The 19,987-nt window shown below is 42.5% G+C and overlaps 2 protein-coding genes and 1 pseudogene across 7 annotated transcripts in view; all 3 read right to left on the bottom strand.

Moving 5' to 3' along the window:
* The window catches only part of LOC122556487 (15-hydroxyprostaglandin dehydrogenase [NAD(+)]-like), a 19,244-nt gene extending 16,380 nt beyond the window's left edge, over positions 1-2,864 (bottom strand). Inside the window, exon 1 of the mRNA XM_043703173.1 lies at positions 2,651-2,864. Coding sequence (XP_043559108.1) covers positions 2,651-2,743 — 93 coding nt within the window. The 5' untranslated portion in view covers positions 2,744-2,864. The remainder of the gene's footprint in view (positions 1-2,650) is intronic.
* Positions 2,865-10,661: 7,797 nt separating this feature from the next.
* LOC122556489 lies at positions 10,662-11,172 on the bottom strand (annotated as a pseudogene).
* A 1,181-nt stretch (positions 11,173-12,353) lies between these two features.
* The window catches only part of LOC122556488 (15-hydroxyprostaglandin dehydrogenase [NAD(+)]-like), a 41,520-nt gene continuing 33,886 nt past the window's right edge, over positions 12,354-19,987 (bottom strand). For 3 of the 6 annotated variants that reach the window (XM_043703174.1, XM_043703175.1, XM_043703177.1), the window contains exons 7-8: positions 19,727-19,890; positions 15,677-17,523 (exon numbers count right to left, since the gene is read on the bottom strand). In XM_043703174.1, the coding sequence (XP_043559109.1) occupies positions 17,400-17,523; positions 19,727-19,890 (288 nt within the window). In that variant the 3' untranslated portion in view covers positions 15,677-17,399. Of the gene's footprint in view, positions 12,556-15,673; positions 17,524-19,726; positions 19,891-19,987 lie in introns of those variants that run through there. The other 3 variants (XR_006313545.1, XM_043703178.1, XM_043703179.1) reach the window with 3 other exon arrangements.

The raw sequence follows: 19,987 nt of genomic DNA, 5'->3' as shown, positions 1-19,987 counted from the left end.
GTTGGTTGTGGTGACGCTGCGGGGAATAAAATGCTCATATTCTAGCAGACTCGCCTCTTGGTCGTTTGTTCTGTGTCAGACTACTCTCCTACGGACCTGACCTTGAGAATTTTTTAAAACAGGTACTCACATTGAATGTCAAGGAGTGAGGATCAAATTCTCTCTTGCTCATGATGGTCATTGCTTGATACTTGTGTTACACAAATGTTACTTCCACTCATCAGTCCAAGCCTGGATGGTATTCAGGTCTTGCTGCATTTGGACACAGGATGGAATCTGGATGGAGGCCTTCAATATCCACTACCAAGAGGGACTCAGCAGCCTGACTACTGACTGAGTTGGTCAAGTGCTAAAGTATATAATAGCTACCGTAAGTCAACGGCAATTGTAAGGGAATCAACAAGAGAGGAAATCATACTTGGCCTCAACCTCACCAATCAGACATGATCTAACAGAATGGCAGAACAGACACAATGGGCTGAATGGCCTATTTTTACTCCTATGTCTTATGGTCAACCTGCAGACAACAAGACTTTACTGCATATACTATCTACAAGATACACTGTTTAAATTTAGCAAAGCTCCACAAACAGTACCTTCCAAACCCATGATCATTTCCATCTCAAAGGACAAGGGAAAAACACATGGGAACACCACCACCTTGGAGTTCTCTTCCAAGTCACTCACCATCCTGATTTGAAAATACATTGCTGTGCATTCACTGTTACATCATGCAACTCCCTCCCCAACAGTACAGTGGGTCTAGCTACAGCACATGGACTGCAGTGACTCAAGAAGGCAGCTCACCACCACCTTCTCAAGGGCACTAGGGACAAGCAATAAATTCTGGCACAGCCCACGTCTTAAAAGTGAATAAAAACCAGGTCATTGAAGCAGCTGAAGACACCATCCCAAGGAACTCTTGCTGTTATGATGACTAATGAAAATGAATTTTAAAAAGTTATCAATATGCTTAGACAAAAACACAAATTGGTGGAGAAACTCTGCATGTCTGGCAGCACTACGGAGAGAAAGCAGAATAAATGATTTGAGTATGGTGATTGTTCTTCAGAACTGATGGTAGCTAACAAATGGTGGTATACATGCTGAAGACAGGGGATGGTAGTTGGAGTAAGGGAGTAAGCATTAGGTGGAGATGGAGCCAAGTCAGAGAGAAAGAGAGTGAGGCAAATAAAGGATAGATCATGGTATGCCAGAAAGAAGAGTTGCTAATGTAGACCATAAGTAAGTGAAAATGGGTTAGCTGTATCAATATGATGACAGGACCTGGGATGTGGGGGTGGGTAAAGACATGGACGACGATGTTCAAACCCTAAAGTTACTGAACTCAGTTTTGAGTTTGGAAGTCTGCAGGCTCCCCAAGGGGAAAAATGACACGCTATTCTTCCAGTTAGCACTGAACTTCACTGGAACACTGCAGCAAGCAAAAGACAGAGATGTTGGTGAGGGAACCGGTGCTGTATTAAAGTGGCAGGAGGGCAAGACCTATACAGTGAATGGTAAGGCCCTGGGGAGTGTTACCAAACAAAGGAACTGAGAGGTGCAGGCACATAGTTCCTTGAAAGTTGATTAGTGGGTAGATAGGGTGATGAAGAAAGCATGTGCCAAGCTTGCCTTCAGTGGTCAGAACATTGAGTATAGGATTGGGATGTCATGGTGCAGCTGTAAAGGACATGGTGCAGCTGTAAAGGACATGGTGCAGCTGTTCTGGACTCCCTGCTATTGGAAAATCTTGTTAAACTTCAAAGGATGCTGAAAAGATGTACAAGGATGTAGCCAGGGTTGGAAGGTTAGAGCTATAGGGACAGATTGAATAGTCTGGGGCTTTTTTCCCTGGAGCATTGGACATTGAGGGCTGACCTTTTAGAGGTTTGTAAAATCATGAGGGGCAGGGTGGGGCAATCCAAAACTAGAGGGCATAGGTTTAAGGTGAGAGGGGAAATATTTAAAAGGGACAGCGGTAGAATTTTTTCATGCAGAGGGTGGTGCATGTATGCAATGAGCTGCCAGAGGAAGTGGTGGAGTCCGATACAATTACAATATTTAAAAGACATCCAGATGAATGTGAAGGTTTAGAAGGATATGGGCCGAATGCTGGCAAAAGGGACTAGGTCAGATTGAGATGTCTGATGTACCTGGACTAGTTGGACGAAACATTCTGTTTAAGTGCTGCGTGTCTCTATAACCGGAAGCTCACGGTCATTTTTGTTGACAGAATGTAGGTATTGTGCAAAGTGGTTACCCAATCTGCGCTCATCTCCCCAGTGTAGAGGAGACCACATTGTGATCCGTGAATACAGTAGACTAGATAAAGAGCACTTAAAGCTGCTCCTGGAACTTGTGCCTGGACAGTCAGAAAGTGAGGAAGGAGGAGGTAGATGGGCAGGTGTTACACGTTCTGTCGTTGCATACTTGCCCGCAGGTAATTCCTGTAAATTGCTGGAATATGGTTTTCCCTGCAGTTAAGTTCCAATTTAAAACTCATTATTCAACCTAGCTTTTACGTACCGCTTGTTCCAGATCAATCAAGTTTACACAAACAGCTGCATTTCTGAACACACTGCGCGGGCAATTGTCGTCTTTCTTTACACGGGGAAATTGACAGGAATGATTCCACCAGAATTGTTACCTTAGCGCCGTTCTTCAGGAGGATTTCAGCAATTGCTTTCCCGATGCCTTGGGCAGCGCCAGTCACCAGCGCAACTTTCCCCTGGAGCTCCATCGTAGCACTGACGGTGGATTTAAGCCTTTTGCTCCGAGACTTAATGAAGAGTTTGCGGTTAACTTGTCATGAGTAAATATTTGCATGAGCAGCTCATATCCACCTATACAGAGAGAGAGACAGGAAGATTGCCGCCCATCCTCCTGATATGATCAGTTTCCTCCCCATTTCTTCTTGTTTTTGCACCAAACTGAAATTCCGTCACCCTCCCACTTCCCCCCACCCTCACATTTCTAATTCCACATGACCAGTTTCCACACTATGGATTGGAATATTTCCTCAGCCTTTAAACCAAGCAGCGTTTGATCGGGGAAAGGGCTGTCATACCTGAGTTCACTCTGCCTTTACCCCTTGCCCTGTACCCAGACAGGGAGATGTCATAACAAGATCCATTGCCTTCACTTTGAAGAACTGAGGAACGTGGATTTGGGAGAAGGATGGTGGGGATCTGTAATTCACTTCCTGTGAGAATAGTTAAGTCAGGAAACCTCACAACCTTTAAAAAGTACTTGGAATGAACACGTAATATTATAGCATTGTCCAAGTGCTGGAAAATGGGACTGGTGTAGATTCAGAGTAGTTTATAGATGTAGACTGGGAGGGCCAAATGGCCTCTTCTGCGCTGTACTCTAAGGGTCAGAGCAGGGTTGTGGTTTCAATTTTTTCTCTGAGGTTGCTGGAGGTGACTGGGGGTGAGAGAGGCAGAACCTGTCCCCACACAGGGATGTGCACTGACTGAGACATAACCCAGGAGGCTGCATACCAAGAATTGAAAAGGGACATGGATGATGTTTCTTTACTGGCCAACAATGGGCTGAATGGCCTCCTGGTGCCACAGATCTTTCTACACGCAATCCTGCTATTCATCCACACTCAGTAACTGCAGTGCCTGCATTCACCCCTCCCCCGTCCCAAGTATCAGAGAGCAAGTGTGTCCACATTGACTGTGTTGAAGCTATTTTCTGCCTTGTAAAAATATAAGGAAGGGTTGCTGGAGATTAATCATGTCCTTTAACTTGGTTCAACCAGTTTGGTGGTTTTGCTTGTCAGGTGTGACATGCAGGCAGATGACTGGGCCAATTCCATCAAGACTCCCCAGGTTATTATAATTTGGAGATGTTGGTGTTGGACTGGTGTACAAAGTTAAAAATCACACAACACCAGGTTATAGTCCAACAGGTTTAATTGGAAGCTAGTGTATAATTGGAAGCTAGTGTGCTTCCAATTATAGTTACTGTGGTAATCAGAGATCCATGTTTATGTCATAACCTAAAGACGTGACACTCCCAGTGCAAGAGTTCAGTACTGAGGGAGTACTGTCAGAGAGTTAGTATTTGAGGGAGCACTGTAAGAGGGTCAGTACTGCGGGAGTGCTACACTGTCAGAAGGTCAGTACTGAGGGAGTGCTACATTGTCAGAGAATCAGTACTGAGGGAGTGCTGCATTGTCAGAGGGTCAGTACTCAGGGAATGCTGCACTGTCAGAGGGTCAGAACTGAGGGAGTGCTGCATTGTCAGAGAGTCAGTACTCAGGGAATGCTGCACTGTCAGAGGGTCAGTACTGAGAGAATGTTAGGAAACATTACTAATGGAATGTTGCACAGTTGAAGGGGAATACCAAGGACAGGTTGTACTATTAGGGAACAGATTAGAGGCTGCATTGTCAGAGGGGCAGTAAGAAGTGAACAACTGTACTGTTTGGAGAAAGTACTGACAGAGCACTGCACTGCCAGAGGAGCAATACTAGGGGAGTGCTGCATTGTTGAAGGACCAGGAATCAGGACAAACAGCATTGGGAGGGCTTGGTTAGGGTGGACATGCTGTCAATTATCATGGCCCATATAAAAACTTAAAGAAATGCTGTAAATCAGAAATAAAAATAAAAGTTTCTGGAAAAGCTTAGCATGTCTGGCAGCATCTGTGGAGAGAAATCAGAGTTAACGTTTTGGGTCTGGTGACCCTTCCACTGAACCATGGCCCATATCTTCAAGGGGAGCTGTCCTCAGACAGCACTCACCCTTTCTGTAGTGACTGCCTTATGCCCAAATGTACTCTGAAACAAACATGTGTATGCACTGGGTGCTCACTCTGGAACAAGTATCACTGTTTGAGATTTGATTGGTCTGGTGTGAGAACTCAAATCCCTGTAGTCATTTGTGGGCCAGGGTATACTCTGGGTGAAGCAGTCCAACTGTGCCCTCCCATACAGGCCCTGGAGAGCAGGGTTGCGGCTGAGGGTGTTGGGGCTGCTACTACATTGGTTTCACCCCCACTACATCCCTCTGACTCTTGCCATTCACCCTTAATGAGTTATTCAATGTCCAGCAGCACTATTTTCTTTTTTGACTTCCGTGACAGCAAGTCATAACAGAGCACATGTGCTCTTTGCACCACCTGGTGGTGGTATTCACAATATGCACAGTCCAAATTGGAGAAGTCTGAAGGACAATTCGTCAGTATAGATTATGGGATTTCAGTAAAATTATAACATTGCACCAGTCAGGAACAGAAAGGTTGTCAATTGTAATAGGGCATTAGCAATTAAGACCAGAGGTGGGGAAGATAGGAAAAGGTTATATTTAAAGGTGTTTTATCAGAATACGTAAAAAATTTGTAGCAAGACAATGAATTAATGACACAAATAGACATTATGGGTTTTATATAGCAGTTATTATGATGTGGCTGATGTGGTTGTAGGATGATCTGAATTGGGAACTATATATTGACTTTTAGAAAATACAAAAATAATATAAATAGAGGTTGTATTGTTCATATTAAAAGATGAAATAAATACTTCGGAAAATCAAGGTGCAATCAGTATGGGTGGAAGTAAGAAGTGATAGAAGATAACAAACACTGGTAGGAATAGTTTCTTGGACATTGTTCTGTTAATATAATGTGAGACACATGCTAATGCAATTATAGTTGGGCATTTCAATCTTCTTATAGAATGGGAGAACCAAATTGTCAAAAGTACCTTGAAAGATACATCACGAAATATAGTGAAGATAGTATTCTAAAACAACATGTTGGCAAAGAACTAGAGACCAGGATGATTTAGATTGGATTAGATTACTTACAGTGTGGAAACAGGCCCTTCGGCCTAACAAGTCCACACCGACTCACCGAAGCACAACCCACCCAGACCCATTCCCCTACATTTACCCCTGCCCCTAACACTACAGGCAATTTAACATGGCCAATTCACCTAACCTGCACATTTTTGGAATGTGGGAGGAAACCGGAGCACCCGGAGGAAACCCACGCAGACACGGGGAGAATGTGCAAACTCCACACAGTCAGTTGCCTGAGGCGGGAATTGATTTAGAGGCATGGTTAGTTGACTAGTTTATGGTAAATGATCATCTCTCTGGAAGAGTGATCACTAGATGATAGAATTTCATATTAAATTTGGGAGTGATGTTATTATGGACTAAACTACGGGCATAAACTTAAACAAAGCTATGACAGGTAAAATGGCTGAGGCAAATTGGGAGTTGAAATTAAAATATATTATTGGATAAGCATAGACATTCATTTGAAGAAATAATTCATAATTCTCAAAGTACATAAATTCCTTTGAAGAATAAAGAAATCAGTTTAATGCTGCAAAGTCAAGGCTGTCTAAAGTGGTTAAGAATAGCCTTTAATTTTTTTTAAAATGACTTAATTACATTTTTGGCAACATTATCATCCTGAGGGTTCCATGGACTTAACAATCAGCAAAGGATGACAAAGCAATTGATAAAGAGAGGGGAAATAGAACATTAGAATAAATTAGCAAGAAATATAAAAAATATCGTTAGAGCTTCAATAAGAATGTAAAAATAAAGTAATTCACAAAATTAATGTGAGCTTCAGAGAGATAAAGACAGAAATTATAGTAGAGACTGGGTGACAAGAAGAGGTTTGTTTGTTTTCAGAGATGAAAACACCAAAATAAAAGCTGAAATAATGAGGAATGAGAGTGGCGAAATTCCAGAACTGAAAAAATTGCAAGTACAAGTAGGTGTACTGTTGCCAGATGGACCACACTAGCTCTCCACCATCTTCTCAAAGGCAAATGAGGTTAAGCAATAAATGCTGACCTCATCGATTGCACATTGCATCTTGTTAAATAATATTTTTATAAAGGAACCAAAATCTGACAAATTCCCTGTCCCAGGTTTTTAAACAATGTGGCTGCGGGACACAGTGAATGCATTGGATTTGATCTTCCAGAATCCCTAAGTTCTAAAAAGGTCCACATGCAATAACAGGTGGCAAACATAACTCCACTCATCAAGAAAAGACTCAGGATGGGAGGTTAGGGAACTATACTAGGCCTCTTAACCTGACATTGGTAGTAGGGATTTTTTTTAGCTTATTCAATGAGACATGTGTTATAGAGCCATAGAGTCATAGAGATGTACAGCACAATATATGCCAACTCATATATGCCAACCGGATATCCTAACCTAACCTAGTCCCATTTGCCAGCACCCGGCCCAAATCCCTCTCATCCCTTCCTTTTCATATATCCATGCCTTTTAAATGTTGCAATTGTACCAGCTTCCACCACTTCCTCTGGCAACTCATTTCATACATGCACCACCTCCTGTGTGAAAAAGTTGCCCTATATCTTTATATCTTTCCCCTATCACCCTAAACCTATGCCCTCGAGTTCTGGACACCCCCACCCCAGGGAAAAGTCCTTATGTATGTATCCTATCCATGCCCTTCATGAATTTATAAACCTCTATAATGTCACCCTTGGCCTCCGATGCTCCAGGGTGAACTGCCCCAGCCTGTTCAGCCTCTCCCTATAGCTCAAATCATCCAAACATGGCAGCATCTTTTCTGAACCCTTTCAGGTTTCACAACATCCTTCTAATAGGAAGGAGACTAGAATTGTACACAATATTCCAAAAGTGGCCTAATCAATGTCCTGTACGTGACCTCCCAATTCCTACACTCAATGCTCTATTCAATAAAGGAAAGCATACCAAATGCCTTCTTCACTATCCTATCTACCTGCGACTCTACTTTCAAGGAACTATTAACCTGCATTCCAAGGTCTCTTTGTTCAGCAACACTCCCGAGGACCTTCCCATTAAGTGTATAAGTCCTGCTCTGATTTGCTTTTCCAATATGCACCTCGCATTTAACTAAATTGAACTCCATTTGCCATCCCTCAGCCCATTGGCCTGTCTGATTAAGATCCCGCTTGAATCTGAGGTCACCTTCTTTGCTGTCCACTATGTCTCCATCTGCAAACTTATTAAATATACCTCCTATTTTCACATCCAAATCAAATTATATAAATGAAAAAAAACACTGGACCCAGCACCGATCCTTGTGTCACTCCACTGGTCAGAAGCCTCCTGTCTTAAAAACAATCCTCCACCCCTACCCTCTGTCTTCTACCTTCAAGCCAGTTCTGTATCCAAATGGCTAGTTCTCCCTGTATTCCATGAGCTGAAAATGTGTTGCTGGAACAGCGCAGCAGGTCAGGCAGCATCCAAGGATCAGGAAAATCGACATTTCAGGCATAAGCCCTTCTTCAGGAACCTGAAGAAGGGCTTGTGCCCGAAACGTCGATTCTCCTGCTCCTTGGATGCTGCCTGACCTGCTGCACTGTTCCAGCAACACATTTTCAGCTCTGATCTCCAGCATCTGCAGACCTCACTTTCTCCTGTATTCTATGAGATATAACCTTGCTAACCAGTCTCCCATGAGGAACCTTGTCGTACACCTGACTGAAGTCTACATAGATCACATCCACCACTCTGATCTCATCAATCCCCTTTGTTACTTCTTCAAAAAACTCAATAAAGTTTCTGAGACATGATTTCCCATGCACAAAGCCATGCTGACTATCCCTAATCGGTCCTCACCTTTCCAAATATATGTAAATCCTATCCCTCAGGATTCCCTCCAACAACCTGGCCACAACTGATGTCAGGCTCACTGCTCTACAGTTCCCTGGCTTTTCCTTAACACCTTTCTTAAATTGTGGCACCACGTTAGCCAACCTCCAGTCTTCTGGCACCTCACCTGTGATGATTGGTGATACAAATATCTCAGCAAGATGCTCAGCAATTACTTCCCTACCTTCCCTCAGAGTTCTAGGGTACACCTGATCAGGACCTGGGGATTTATCCGCTTTTATGCATTTCAAGACATCCAGCATCTCTTCCTCGTAATATGAACTTTTTTCAAGATGTCACCATCGATTTGCCCATATTCTGTATTTTCTATGTCCTTCTCCACAGTAAATAGTGATGCAAAATACTTGTTTAGTATCTCCCCCATCTCCTGTGGCTCCACACATAGGCTGCCTTGCTGACCTTTGAGGGACCTTATTCTCTTCCTAGTTACCCTTTTGTCCTTAATATATTTATAATATCCCTTTAGATTCTCCTTAACCCTATTTGCCAAAGCTATCTCATGTCCCCTTTTTTCCCTCCTGATTTGATGGCTAGACTAGCATTTATGAATATATGATGCATCTAAATACGTGTTGCTTCTAGCTCAACTGATTATCTTAGACTGGTTGCTTGTATAGTTGTTAGCTAGGGAATGTACAGCAATGTTGACATGTACTGAAAACAACAAATGCTGGAGATCACGGCGGGTCAGATGGCATCCATGGATACAAAGCAAGTTAATGTTTCGAGTCAAGATGACACTTCATTACAGCTGGTCATAGGGAAGAGCAAAACTTCTTCAGAATAGGTATTCCTCAAGCTCTGATGAAAATTCAAAATGTTAGCTTGCTCTCTCTCCATGGATGCTGTTAGACCTGCTGTGACCTCCAGCATTTGTTGTTTTCAATACAGATTCTAACACCTGCAGTAATTTATTCCTAGAGGAGAAAGTGAGGTCTGCAGATGCTGGAGATCAGAGCTGAAAATGTGTTGCTGGAAAAGCGCAGCAGGTCAGGCAGCATCCAGGAAACAGGAGAATCGACGTTCTAGACAATGTTTGCCAAGTGTTGTCTACTTGCGCTATAAGATTCACCTTACTATCAATCTTGTAAATAAGGCCATGCCTATTTGCTCACTTTGTCAGCGTGATGCAGAAATAAAGAGCATCAAAGCCAATAAGACCATAAGACTATAAGAAATAAGAACAGGAGAACACCATTCACACCCTTGAGCCCACTCCTCCACTCAATAGGATCATGGCTGATCCAATGATATTCATCATGTCTACTTTCCTGCCCTTTCTCAGTAACCGTTGTTTCCCCTACTGATCAAGAATCTATCTATCTCAGCATTATACACCAACTCTGCTCTGCAGCTGTCTGTGACAAGAAGTTCCAAAATCTCTCAAACCTCGCTGATGAAATTTTTCCTCATCTGTTTTAAATTGGTGTCCCTTTACTCTGAGACTATACCCTCTGGCTAGACCTACATTTATGAATATATGATGCATATAAATATATATTGCTTCTGGCTCAACTGATTACCTTAGATTGGTAGCTTGTATAGCTGTTAGTCAGGGAATGTACAGCAATATTGGCAAGTACTGAAAACACCCTGAGGGGAATCAGCTTCTCAGTATTTATCCTTAAGAGTCCTATCTCTTTCAATGGGAAGAATATCTCTCTGTCAATTATTTGTATCCTTCTCGTAATATGCCTTTCCACTTATTTCTGTGTCATCAAATTTGGCTACAGTACATTTTCTTTCTTCCTCCATGTCATTAATACATATTGTAAACAGTTGCCTTCCTTCAGGATACTGACTGTTGCAACTTGCCAACTAATCAGCAACCATTTTCCTGCAGTGAACATTGTTGCAGTTATTTGAAATTTGATATTTTTGTGCTTGTCCTTATGCCTGTTTGAGGAAACGTTCCGCAACCTGTATTTCTCCTTTCACCAATATTCAAGATTGGGAAATGTTGGTATGCTCACCTTTAATGGATGATCATCTGGAGGGACTCATGTGCCTTTCTCTATATAATGGCTGCTGCTACCTAGGGGCACCATCACTATGAGGTCATTAATTAATACTATCTTATTACACAATATCAGGTCTAGTACAGCCTGTTCTTTGTTTGCTCGAATCTTCTTGGCCACAACTGAATTCTGGCTCTTCAGTACAGCACTGGCACATCAAAGTGCAGCCATACGAAGGTCCTTTCAGTATTTGTTCTCACAGATGATTTGTCGCAAACTGTTTTGGGTAGCCCAGATATTCTTATGACGGTAAACTTTTCATACGATGTTGCTGTCTTGCATTGACCAGCTTGCTATTTGAGGATGACCATCACTCCTTTCCCTTCTGCTGCTGTCTCCACACCTACATTTCTGCAGTGAATAACTCCATTGCAACAGAAAGAGATTCTGGATTTCAGACTATTGGACTCGATGCTGCAGACCTAATCATTCCTTCTAACCAGGAAATTAGAGCAGTTCCAGATGATCATCCATTAAAGGTGAGCTGAATCTCAGCGTCTTCTCTCACCATTGTCAGAAATAAAGTATAGCTGTATAAAACCCCTGTATGTCATTTCAATTACTTACTGTGTGTTTTTACATTGACTTTAGGAGGTGTGTTAATGTTCTTACTATATTTTGAAGGGTGTTGATATCTCGAAGCTTTGCTTGGTCAGGGTTTATTGCGGTTATAGGTTATCTCTTAATTATCTGGAATATTTTATCAACTGCACATTCCTGTCCCATAGGTGCTGGTTAATAAAAAGCTTACTGTATATGAAAAGTCAAGCGATCAACATCATAAAAGGTCTTGTGGCACAGTGGCAGTGATACTGCCTCTTGGCCAGAAGATGTAGGTTCAGGTCTAATTTGTGCTGGAAATGTATCCAACATATCTACAATGGCTGATTCGCGAAGCATGGGTTCTAATTTGATTGAAGTTGAATTCAAATTTGATTCCGTTTTTTTTGAGGTGACCAATGTGTACATGACGGTAGTGCAGTTGATATAGTTTATATGGAGTCGAAGAGTATGGTGCTGAAAAGCACAGACAGTCAGGCAGCATCTGAGGAGCAGGAGAATCGACGTTTCGAGCATAGGCTCTTCATTCCTAATGTGAGAGGCGCTTGCAAATGTTGTTGTTTCTGCAAAAATCACAAGGCTGAATCATGATGGGGTGTAAGTTAAGCTAGATATGCTTGCACAATCAGCTACAAGTAGCTGTTTCTTGCTTCTGCAGAAAACCATAATCACGAGGTCATAAGGCTCAGTGTGGACTATTAGGAGGAAGAAGTGTTGCTTTAGCAAGCACGTACACAGCTAGCAGTGAAGGGGGATGCATGCTAACAATAGACCACAGAGGGATGTAGTGAAACGGTCAAGCTATATGGTAAAATGGCCAAGCAGACACCTGCCCTTTGTCACGTACAAGGTCAAATAAGGCAAGAAACAATCAAGAGTAAGGGGCAACAGGCTTAGAGTAGCGGGAGAAGTAAACAGAGGAGGAGTGAAGCTAGAGCTTGTGATAGGTTTGATGCTTTGCATGCTAAGCCAATAAGGTAAAAGGGGAGTACCGAGAGACTCAGTTGAACTGTATAACTTGCAATGTAACATACTGATCGGGGTGCCTACTTGTTAGACACCCATCCTGCAAAATGTTTCAATAAAATTCGCTGCTTCAGAATTTGACTCAGACTGAAATTTATTATATTGTGAGCTTCGTTTCTCACAATTTGGAGGCTCATCCGGGATGTACATCATCGCCAGCAGGGTAGGCGCCGTCGACGGCTGGGAAGATGCGTCCCATTCTTTTTAGAATGGTCCCGTGTTCCTTGGCGGTGGGTTCCTCCTTCTGGTTGACTGATTGAGATCCAATGAGAGGCTATCTGAACCAGGCAAAAGGGTTGTGAAGTTAGAAATTTAATTAGGCACAGGGAGACATTAAGCCAGGCAACTCCATGCACAGAGCAAGGTAATAAAATTGACTTTTAAGTACTACCGTGGTGGCTGGGATTGAGTTCTAGTAGTTAATAAGGGACGAACGAAAGAACTTAACATGGGTAGTGCCGGGAGTAAATAAAAAACCTCCGGGGAAAAAGGAAATGGAAATAGAGGCAGGGTCACTGATAACATACCTCCAGAAATTTCACTGGGGAGGATGTTGTGGAATTGGAATTGTGGAAAAAGGAGAAGAAGAAGATGATTAAATATTGTTGTTTTGTATGGACTAAGGAGCCCATTCTTCGTCCTGCCATCTTCTGGCCAAAGTACGGGTCGGACGAGGACTGGGTTTATCAATATTTGAACTTATATGTCAATAGCAAACAGTTCCTCAGTTAGGAGGAATCAGATTATGCTTCATGTTGGAAGAGGGGTTCCGGAACAAATATTCATTTAGTTAAAACAGAGAAGAGAGGCTCTCCCACGGCGCTGCCTCCATGGGAAGTATTAGATAATCTGCTGCCTCCATATAACAAACCTGCAAATAGGGCAGAAGGGGACTCAGGAGGAGCAGGGATAGGGGAATCGGCGGCAGGGACAGAGCCAGAGCCAGAGTCAGAGTCAGGACCAGGGCCAGGGCCGGGGAAAACTAGAACGACAGGGATGATTACACGCAAACAAAAGGTGAGCCAGAAGGAAAAGTTGGACAAAGACCCACAAGGAAGTACCACTATGTATCCCCTCCATGAAGTCCCAATAGGGGATAAGGAAATCAGGTTTGTAAGTACACCCCTAACGAGCAGGGAGGTATGGACCTTTAAGAAGGAAATGAAGGTACTCATAGAAGACCAGGTGGGAGTGTCTGAACAAATTGACTAATTCCAGAGTTTATACATTTGGGTGGAACTAATGTCTACATTAAACACTTTATTTACTGGAGAGGAAAAAGAGCTCATTAGAGGAGCCGCGATTAAGATCTGGGACAGGGAGCATCCAGTCGGGGCTGGGCAGGCTGGAGAAGGTGAAGCAAAGTTTCCCCTCAGGGACCCCGGGTGGGATAATCAAAATGAAGATCATAGAGAGGAAATGAAAGAGCTCAAAGACTTAATATTAAACGGAATCAGAGAAGCGGCGCCAAAATCACAACATATGACAAAGGCATTTGAAGTGTGCCAGGGAAGGGATGAGACCCCTCCAGCCTTTCTCCAAAGAGTAAGAGATTCTATGAGAAAGTATTCTGGAATAGACCCGGAAGGGCCAGTAGCAGAAGGGCTACTGAGGGTACATTTCGTTACAAAATCATGGCCAGACATCCAGAAAAAGATTCAAAAGATAGAGGGGTGGAGCGAAAAGCTCCTAGATGAGTTGTTGCGGGAAGCCCAGCAAGTATTTGTGAGAAGAGAGTTTAAGAAGCAAAAACAGAAGGCAAAAATGATGGTAGCCATGGTTGATGAGGTAGTTAAGAGTAGAACCGATAGTAAGCAAGAGTGGTAGCTGGCAGCATGTTAAAAATAGAGGTAGGGGAACAGGACGAGGAGGACCCGTTAGGGGGACCAATCGACAGGGACAGGGATCGAGGTGGAAATTCCCACAGGCGGGATGTTACTACAGTGGAAAGACAGGTCACTTTAAACGAGAGTGTCCGGATCTGAAAAGGGAAGAGAGGGCGATACCGCTTATGAACTTTGTTGAAGAATAGGGGTGTCAGGGGTTCCTGCTCCCAGGGACCCATCAGGAATCCTTGATAAATCTAAAGGTGGGACCTTATAAAGAGGATGTAGTTTCCTTAGTTGATATGGGGGCAGCGAGGTCATCTCTAAATTTCAAGTCCAGGAGAGTGGGAATTTCGAAGCGAATATTAACTGTCTCTGGGGTAAAATGGGAGGGATTTACAGTTCCAGAAATTTATTATATTGTGAGCTTTGTTTCTCACACTAATAAAGAGCTTATGTTTGAAATGTCAATTCTCCTGCTCCTCGGATGCTGCCTGACCGGCTGTGCTTTTTCCAGCACCACACTCTTCGACTCTGATCACCAGCATCTGCAGTGCTCACTTTTCCCATAATTTTTATGGATTTCAGCAAAGCCTTTGTCAAGGTCCCAGTAGTAGAATTATCAAGAAGGCAAATGCACATGAGATACACGGTAATTTGTTAACGCAAATTCAAAATTTACTCAGTTGTAGGAGACAGAGGGTGCTGATAGAAGGTTGCTTTAGTGACTGGAAACCATTATCCAGTGACATACCACAGGGATCTGGGCTGGGTTCCCTATTATTCATCATTTATATAAATGACATAGATGACTAGTGGTGGTGTTGGATTAGTAAATTAGCAGATGATGCAAAGATTGGTTGGGTGGTTAACAGTGAGGTTGAGTGTCTTGGGCTACACAATGATATAAATGGGATAGTCAAATGAGTAGATAAGTGTCAGATGGAATTTAACCCTGAAAAGTGCAAGGTGATACTTTGGATGAAGTAATTTGACGAGAAAATATTCAATGAACAGCATGTCAGTTGGAGGTTTGGTGGGAAAAAGGACTTTGGTGAGTTTGTCCACAGATATTTGAAAGCTGAGGGGCATGATTGTAGGGAAATGAAAAAGGCGTACGGTACGTTTGCCTTTATCAATCAATGAATAGATTACAAAAGCAGAGAGGTCATGTTGGAGTTGTGTAGAACTTTGGTGACACCACAACTAGAGTACTGTGTATCACATTACAGGAAGGATGTGATTGTACAGAACGGGGTGCAGAGGAGATTCACCAGGAAACTACCTGGGATGGAAAATTGAAGGTATGACAAAATCTTGAATAGGCTTGGGTTGTTTTCATTACAGCACAGTAGACTGATGAGCGATCTGATTGAGGTGTACAGGATTATGAAGGGCATGGCCAGAGCAGACAAGGAGCAGCTGTTCCCCTTATTTGATGAATCAGTCATGAATGGACACAGGGTTGAGAGTGTGGTGCTGGAAAAGCACAGCAGGTCAGGCAGCATCCAAGCTTGGATGCTGCCTGACATGCTGTGCTTTTCCAGCACCACCCTCTCGACTCTGATCTCCAGCATTTGGAGTCCTCACTTTCCCTTACGAAGGGACACAGGTTCAAGATGAAGAATAGAAGGTTGAGGAGATACGAGGAAAAGGTGGCATTAACAGTTTGGAATGCACTGCATGGTTGTTTCACATCCTTTGAAACATATCTGGGTGAGTACTTGGCACATCATAACATTCAAGGCTATGGACCAAGTGGGATTAGGTTGAAGGTCAGGTGTTTATCACATGTTGGTGCAGACTTAATGGGCCGAAGACCCTTTTCTGCACAGCATGATTCTGTTCTATGATACTTGTGGTCCAGTGATAATGTTCCTATCTCTGGATCAGAAGGCTTGAGTTCAAGTCCTACCTGCTCCAGAGTTGTGTCATAACACATTTGAACAAATGATTTAAATATCTATTACATACTGGATGGCCTTGACAAGGTGGATGTGGAAAAGCTGACTCCTATTGTCCTGGACACCTCTTCGGGGGCAATTTACAAACTAAAGTTGCTCTTCAGTACAAAGGTCAGGATACATGTTATCTGAGGGCTGTACAACTTTGGAGCTCTCTGGCTCAGAAGGTATGGTAAACAGGGGGGATTATCAAATATTTTTAAGGAGGAGGTATACAGATTCATGTTCGGCAGGAGGATCAAGGGTAGATGAGAATGTGGAATTCGAAACACAAACAGATCAGCTATGATCTTAGTGAATGACGGATTTTGGGAGGGGGAATGAATAACCTAACTCTGCTGCGAATTTGTGTGTTTGTAAGGTAATATTCTGGGTGGACCATGGATACATATTTTTCTCATAAGCTGGTAAAAAAATGTATGGTGTACTGCTAAAAATGTCAGCTGTACAGAGTCAAGTTTTTTGCGGCCAATAACTAGAGTCAGAAAAGGGAGTCAGTGACGTAATGGTAATGTCAGTGGACTACGAATCCAATGACTGAAATTTATGGTCTTTATTAATGCACAACTAGAATGTATAACCAATTAGAAAAGATGAAATAGAAAGCTAGTCAAATGGTGCCATGAAACTATGATTGATTGTCATAAAATTCCGTCTGATTCATTAATGAGCTTCTTTACAGAAGGAAATCTGCCAACTTTACCTGTTCTGGCCAATTTGTAACACCAAGTCACAAGAATATGGATGACTCTTAATGCCCCTTGAAATGGCCCAGTTCAAGGGCAATTCAGAAGGACCAACAAATTCCATAGACGAAAGAATAAAGGGAAATGAAATGAATAAAATGAGCAAATGTTTATGAAGAGCCATAACAAATGGGAGAGGCAAAATCAAAATTCTTGAGAAATGAAATATAAAGATCAAACACATCAGCAATATGCAGCTGCATAAAGAAGTGAATGATGTTTGTATATAGCAGAACACAGGCATACAATGGAGACAATGCTGCTGAAATCTGAAACAGCGATAATGCCTTATGGGGCTCAGATACCATTCTTGTTTGAAAACACTCACGTAAAGTGCTTTTTGACATTATGCTTAGCAGACCAGAGGCTCCTCAACTGGCAACAATGGAAGCTCAACCCGCCAATCTTCTAAAAAACATGTCTGCTGAGATGTCCAGTGGCTCATCTCTGTGCTGTAATTTCTAATTCTCCACCTAGTAAATCACTAAAAATCTTGCAACAGTGTAATCTGTATTGGAACTCTGTGTTTTGGGGTTCCAGCATCACATGCTCAGAGTGTTGGGATGGAGGCTGCAGACATTCTGGGTCACAAGAGGCTCTTGGAGTATTTCAGGTGGACAATTCCTTTTTGCTTCGTCACTGTCATAACTTCACCATTCTTAGTCTCGTCAGTAGCAACTTGCAAGAATCCCTCAGCGACCAATGACGGGCTGCAAGAACAAAAAGATGTTTCTTTTCATTGAGAAAAACAGGATTATTTTTGCAATTTATTAAATCACAGGTTGGAATAAGTTCCATACAGCATGGAAGTTGGCCACTTTGCTTGTGTTGGTTTTTGAAAAAGCTATCCAATTAGTCCCTTTCTGCTTTCTCCTCTAACATGTTCCTCACAACCCAGTTCTTTGGACAAGCTCTTGATCATTGCCCCAAACATCTCTGGCTCAGATTTCAAACCTTGTTTGGTTACATGAAGTGTCTTGTGACAGTCTACTGCATTAAAGGTGCTATATAAATGCAAGTTAGTGTTGTCGTTTTGTTGTTTTCACGTCGTTGTGCACAGCTTTCCCTTTCAAGAATTTATCCAATTTCCTTTCAAAACAACTGGGATTCATTCTGCTTCAATCACCCTTCCAGATCACAACAGCTCGCTGCATAACTCTTCTTATCTGTTTCTCTGATTCTTGGTAATACTATATGTCAATACTCAGACAGCAATTGCTTGTCTTATAACCATGGAAAAAGTTCATGACAATTAAAATATATCTAAGTCTTGATTCTCAACTTGGGGACCGCGGTCCTGATTCAGAGAGTCTGCAACTAATCCCTAGCTCCAGAAAGGGAAATGAGATATCACAGAAATTTTCATGACACAGAGTTAGACCATTTGGCCCACTGGCTTTTCAAATGAGTGTCAGTACCTTCTGCCAATTTTCTATTTTTTCCTTTTATCCTTACATATTATTTCTGTCCAAATAATCATCCAGTAGCCTCTTGAATGTCTCAATTGAACCTGCCTCTTTCAGCAATACACCCCAGACCACAATTACTGTTTATGTGAAAAAGATTTTTGTTGCATCGGCTCAGGCTTGGATGGCCGAAGAGCCTGTTCCTGGGCTGTAAATTTTCTTTGTCCTTTTGTATTTGCTTCTTTTGCATATCACAGGGGGAAAGGATATCCCAAGGAGACCCTGGAAAGGGAGGCCGGAGAAGAGACGAAGGTAGATTGGAGAATTTGGCACCGTTTTCCCTGGAGAGGTAAAGGCTTATAGAAGATTTGATTAAAATTTTTCAATTATGAGGGGGCCGGACAGAGTAGCTTGTGAGAAACATTTTTCTCAAAAAAGGATCAAGGACAGGAGGGACACATGTAAGGTAATTTGCAAAAGAAGCAAATGTGATGTCAGAAAAGCCCTTTTAACATGGTGAGCAGTTTGTTTCTAGAATATTCTGCCTGGAAATGTGGGGCAGGTAGGTACAACTGAAGGCTTTCAAGAGGGCACTAGGATGATTATTTAAATACAAACAACATTCACCAAAAGTTAGACCTGGAGAAAGGAGATTCCAGGAGGGTACACCAGGAACAGGAGTCCAAAGAGGATGGGGAAGGCACAAGAAAGAGAGACAGTGAAAACTTGGGAAAACAATACTTGAGGAGAACTAACCCAACATTCAGACATCTAAATAAAGGGAGACTCAGGGTAGGAAAGAAGAACAGGAATGGATGAACTAGAAGGATAGATTCGTAAAGGGTAAAGGACAGCGGAGGAGGGAGAATCAAGAAGGAGAGATCTGGGAAGAGGAGACCCAGGGATCCTGGAGATCTCTGGGGAAGGAGGGAAGGGGATGTGTAAGACCCAAAGTGAGAGTGGTTGACTGAGAGGACCTGGAGAAGAGAACTGCAAACAGGAGGATTTGAATCGGGAGGACCTCAAGCAAAAGGACTTCAATAGGGAGAGCTGTGCAAAGGAGGAGGACATAAAGACCAGGGGCCAGATAAATGTATATAAATTCAAAACATAAACAAAGGATAAAGTGGCAGAAAATGAGGTGTATCAGTTTGAGATATCTGACAGTTTGGAGATTTTCCCAGAATGCAATATTTCCAGGAAAACCATTTGTCACTCTCACTCAGGTTCTGGAGTTGGATTATAAATTACAGATATTCTGACACATTGGGAGGGGAAAATTTGCTAGATCATTTTCCCCAAGGTGTTGGATAGGGAATGAAACTCACTCTATGCTGTCTCATAAACACAACCATGGCAGGTACAGTACAGATTAGATATGGAGTAAAGTTCATTCTATACTGTCCTGTCAAACACTTTCAGAACAAGGAGCTAATTAAATCAATGTTTGAATAATGCCACGGGACAACAAGAGTTAGAAGATTTAGATTCCAACTTTCGTTCTCACTCTATAATGCCCAATGCTGCCACTGCCTGTATTGCAAACTTCTCCAGTCCGGCAAACTGCCCCAGTGTTTCTGGTGATGAAAAAATCTTCAGGATTGGGGTATCGGTGAACGCTGGACAGAGGACATTGATCCGAACTCCGAGATTCTCTGCTGCAGAGGCTCCCTAAATACAGGGAACAAAACAAGACAGAGATTGGAGATCAGCACAGCACTGAAAATTGAGCAGTGGTCACATTACATAAGCAATTCTGGTGCAGTAC

This window comes from Chiloscyllium plagiosum, chromosome 14 (assembly GCF_004010195.1).
Source record: "Chiloscyllium plagiosum isolate BGI_BamShark_2017 chromosome 14, ASM401019v2, whole genome shotgun sequence".
In the NCBI taxonomy this organism is placed as follows: domain Eukaryota; kingdom Metazoa; phylum Chordata; class Chondrichthyes; order Orectolobiformes; family Hemiscylliidae; genus Chiloscyllium; species Chiloscyllium plagiosum.
Note: the sequence above shows the minus strand (reverse complement) of the source record. Positions and strands in the feature narration are given on the sequence as shown.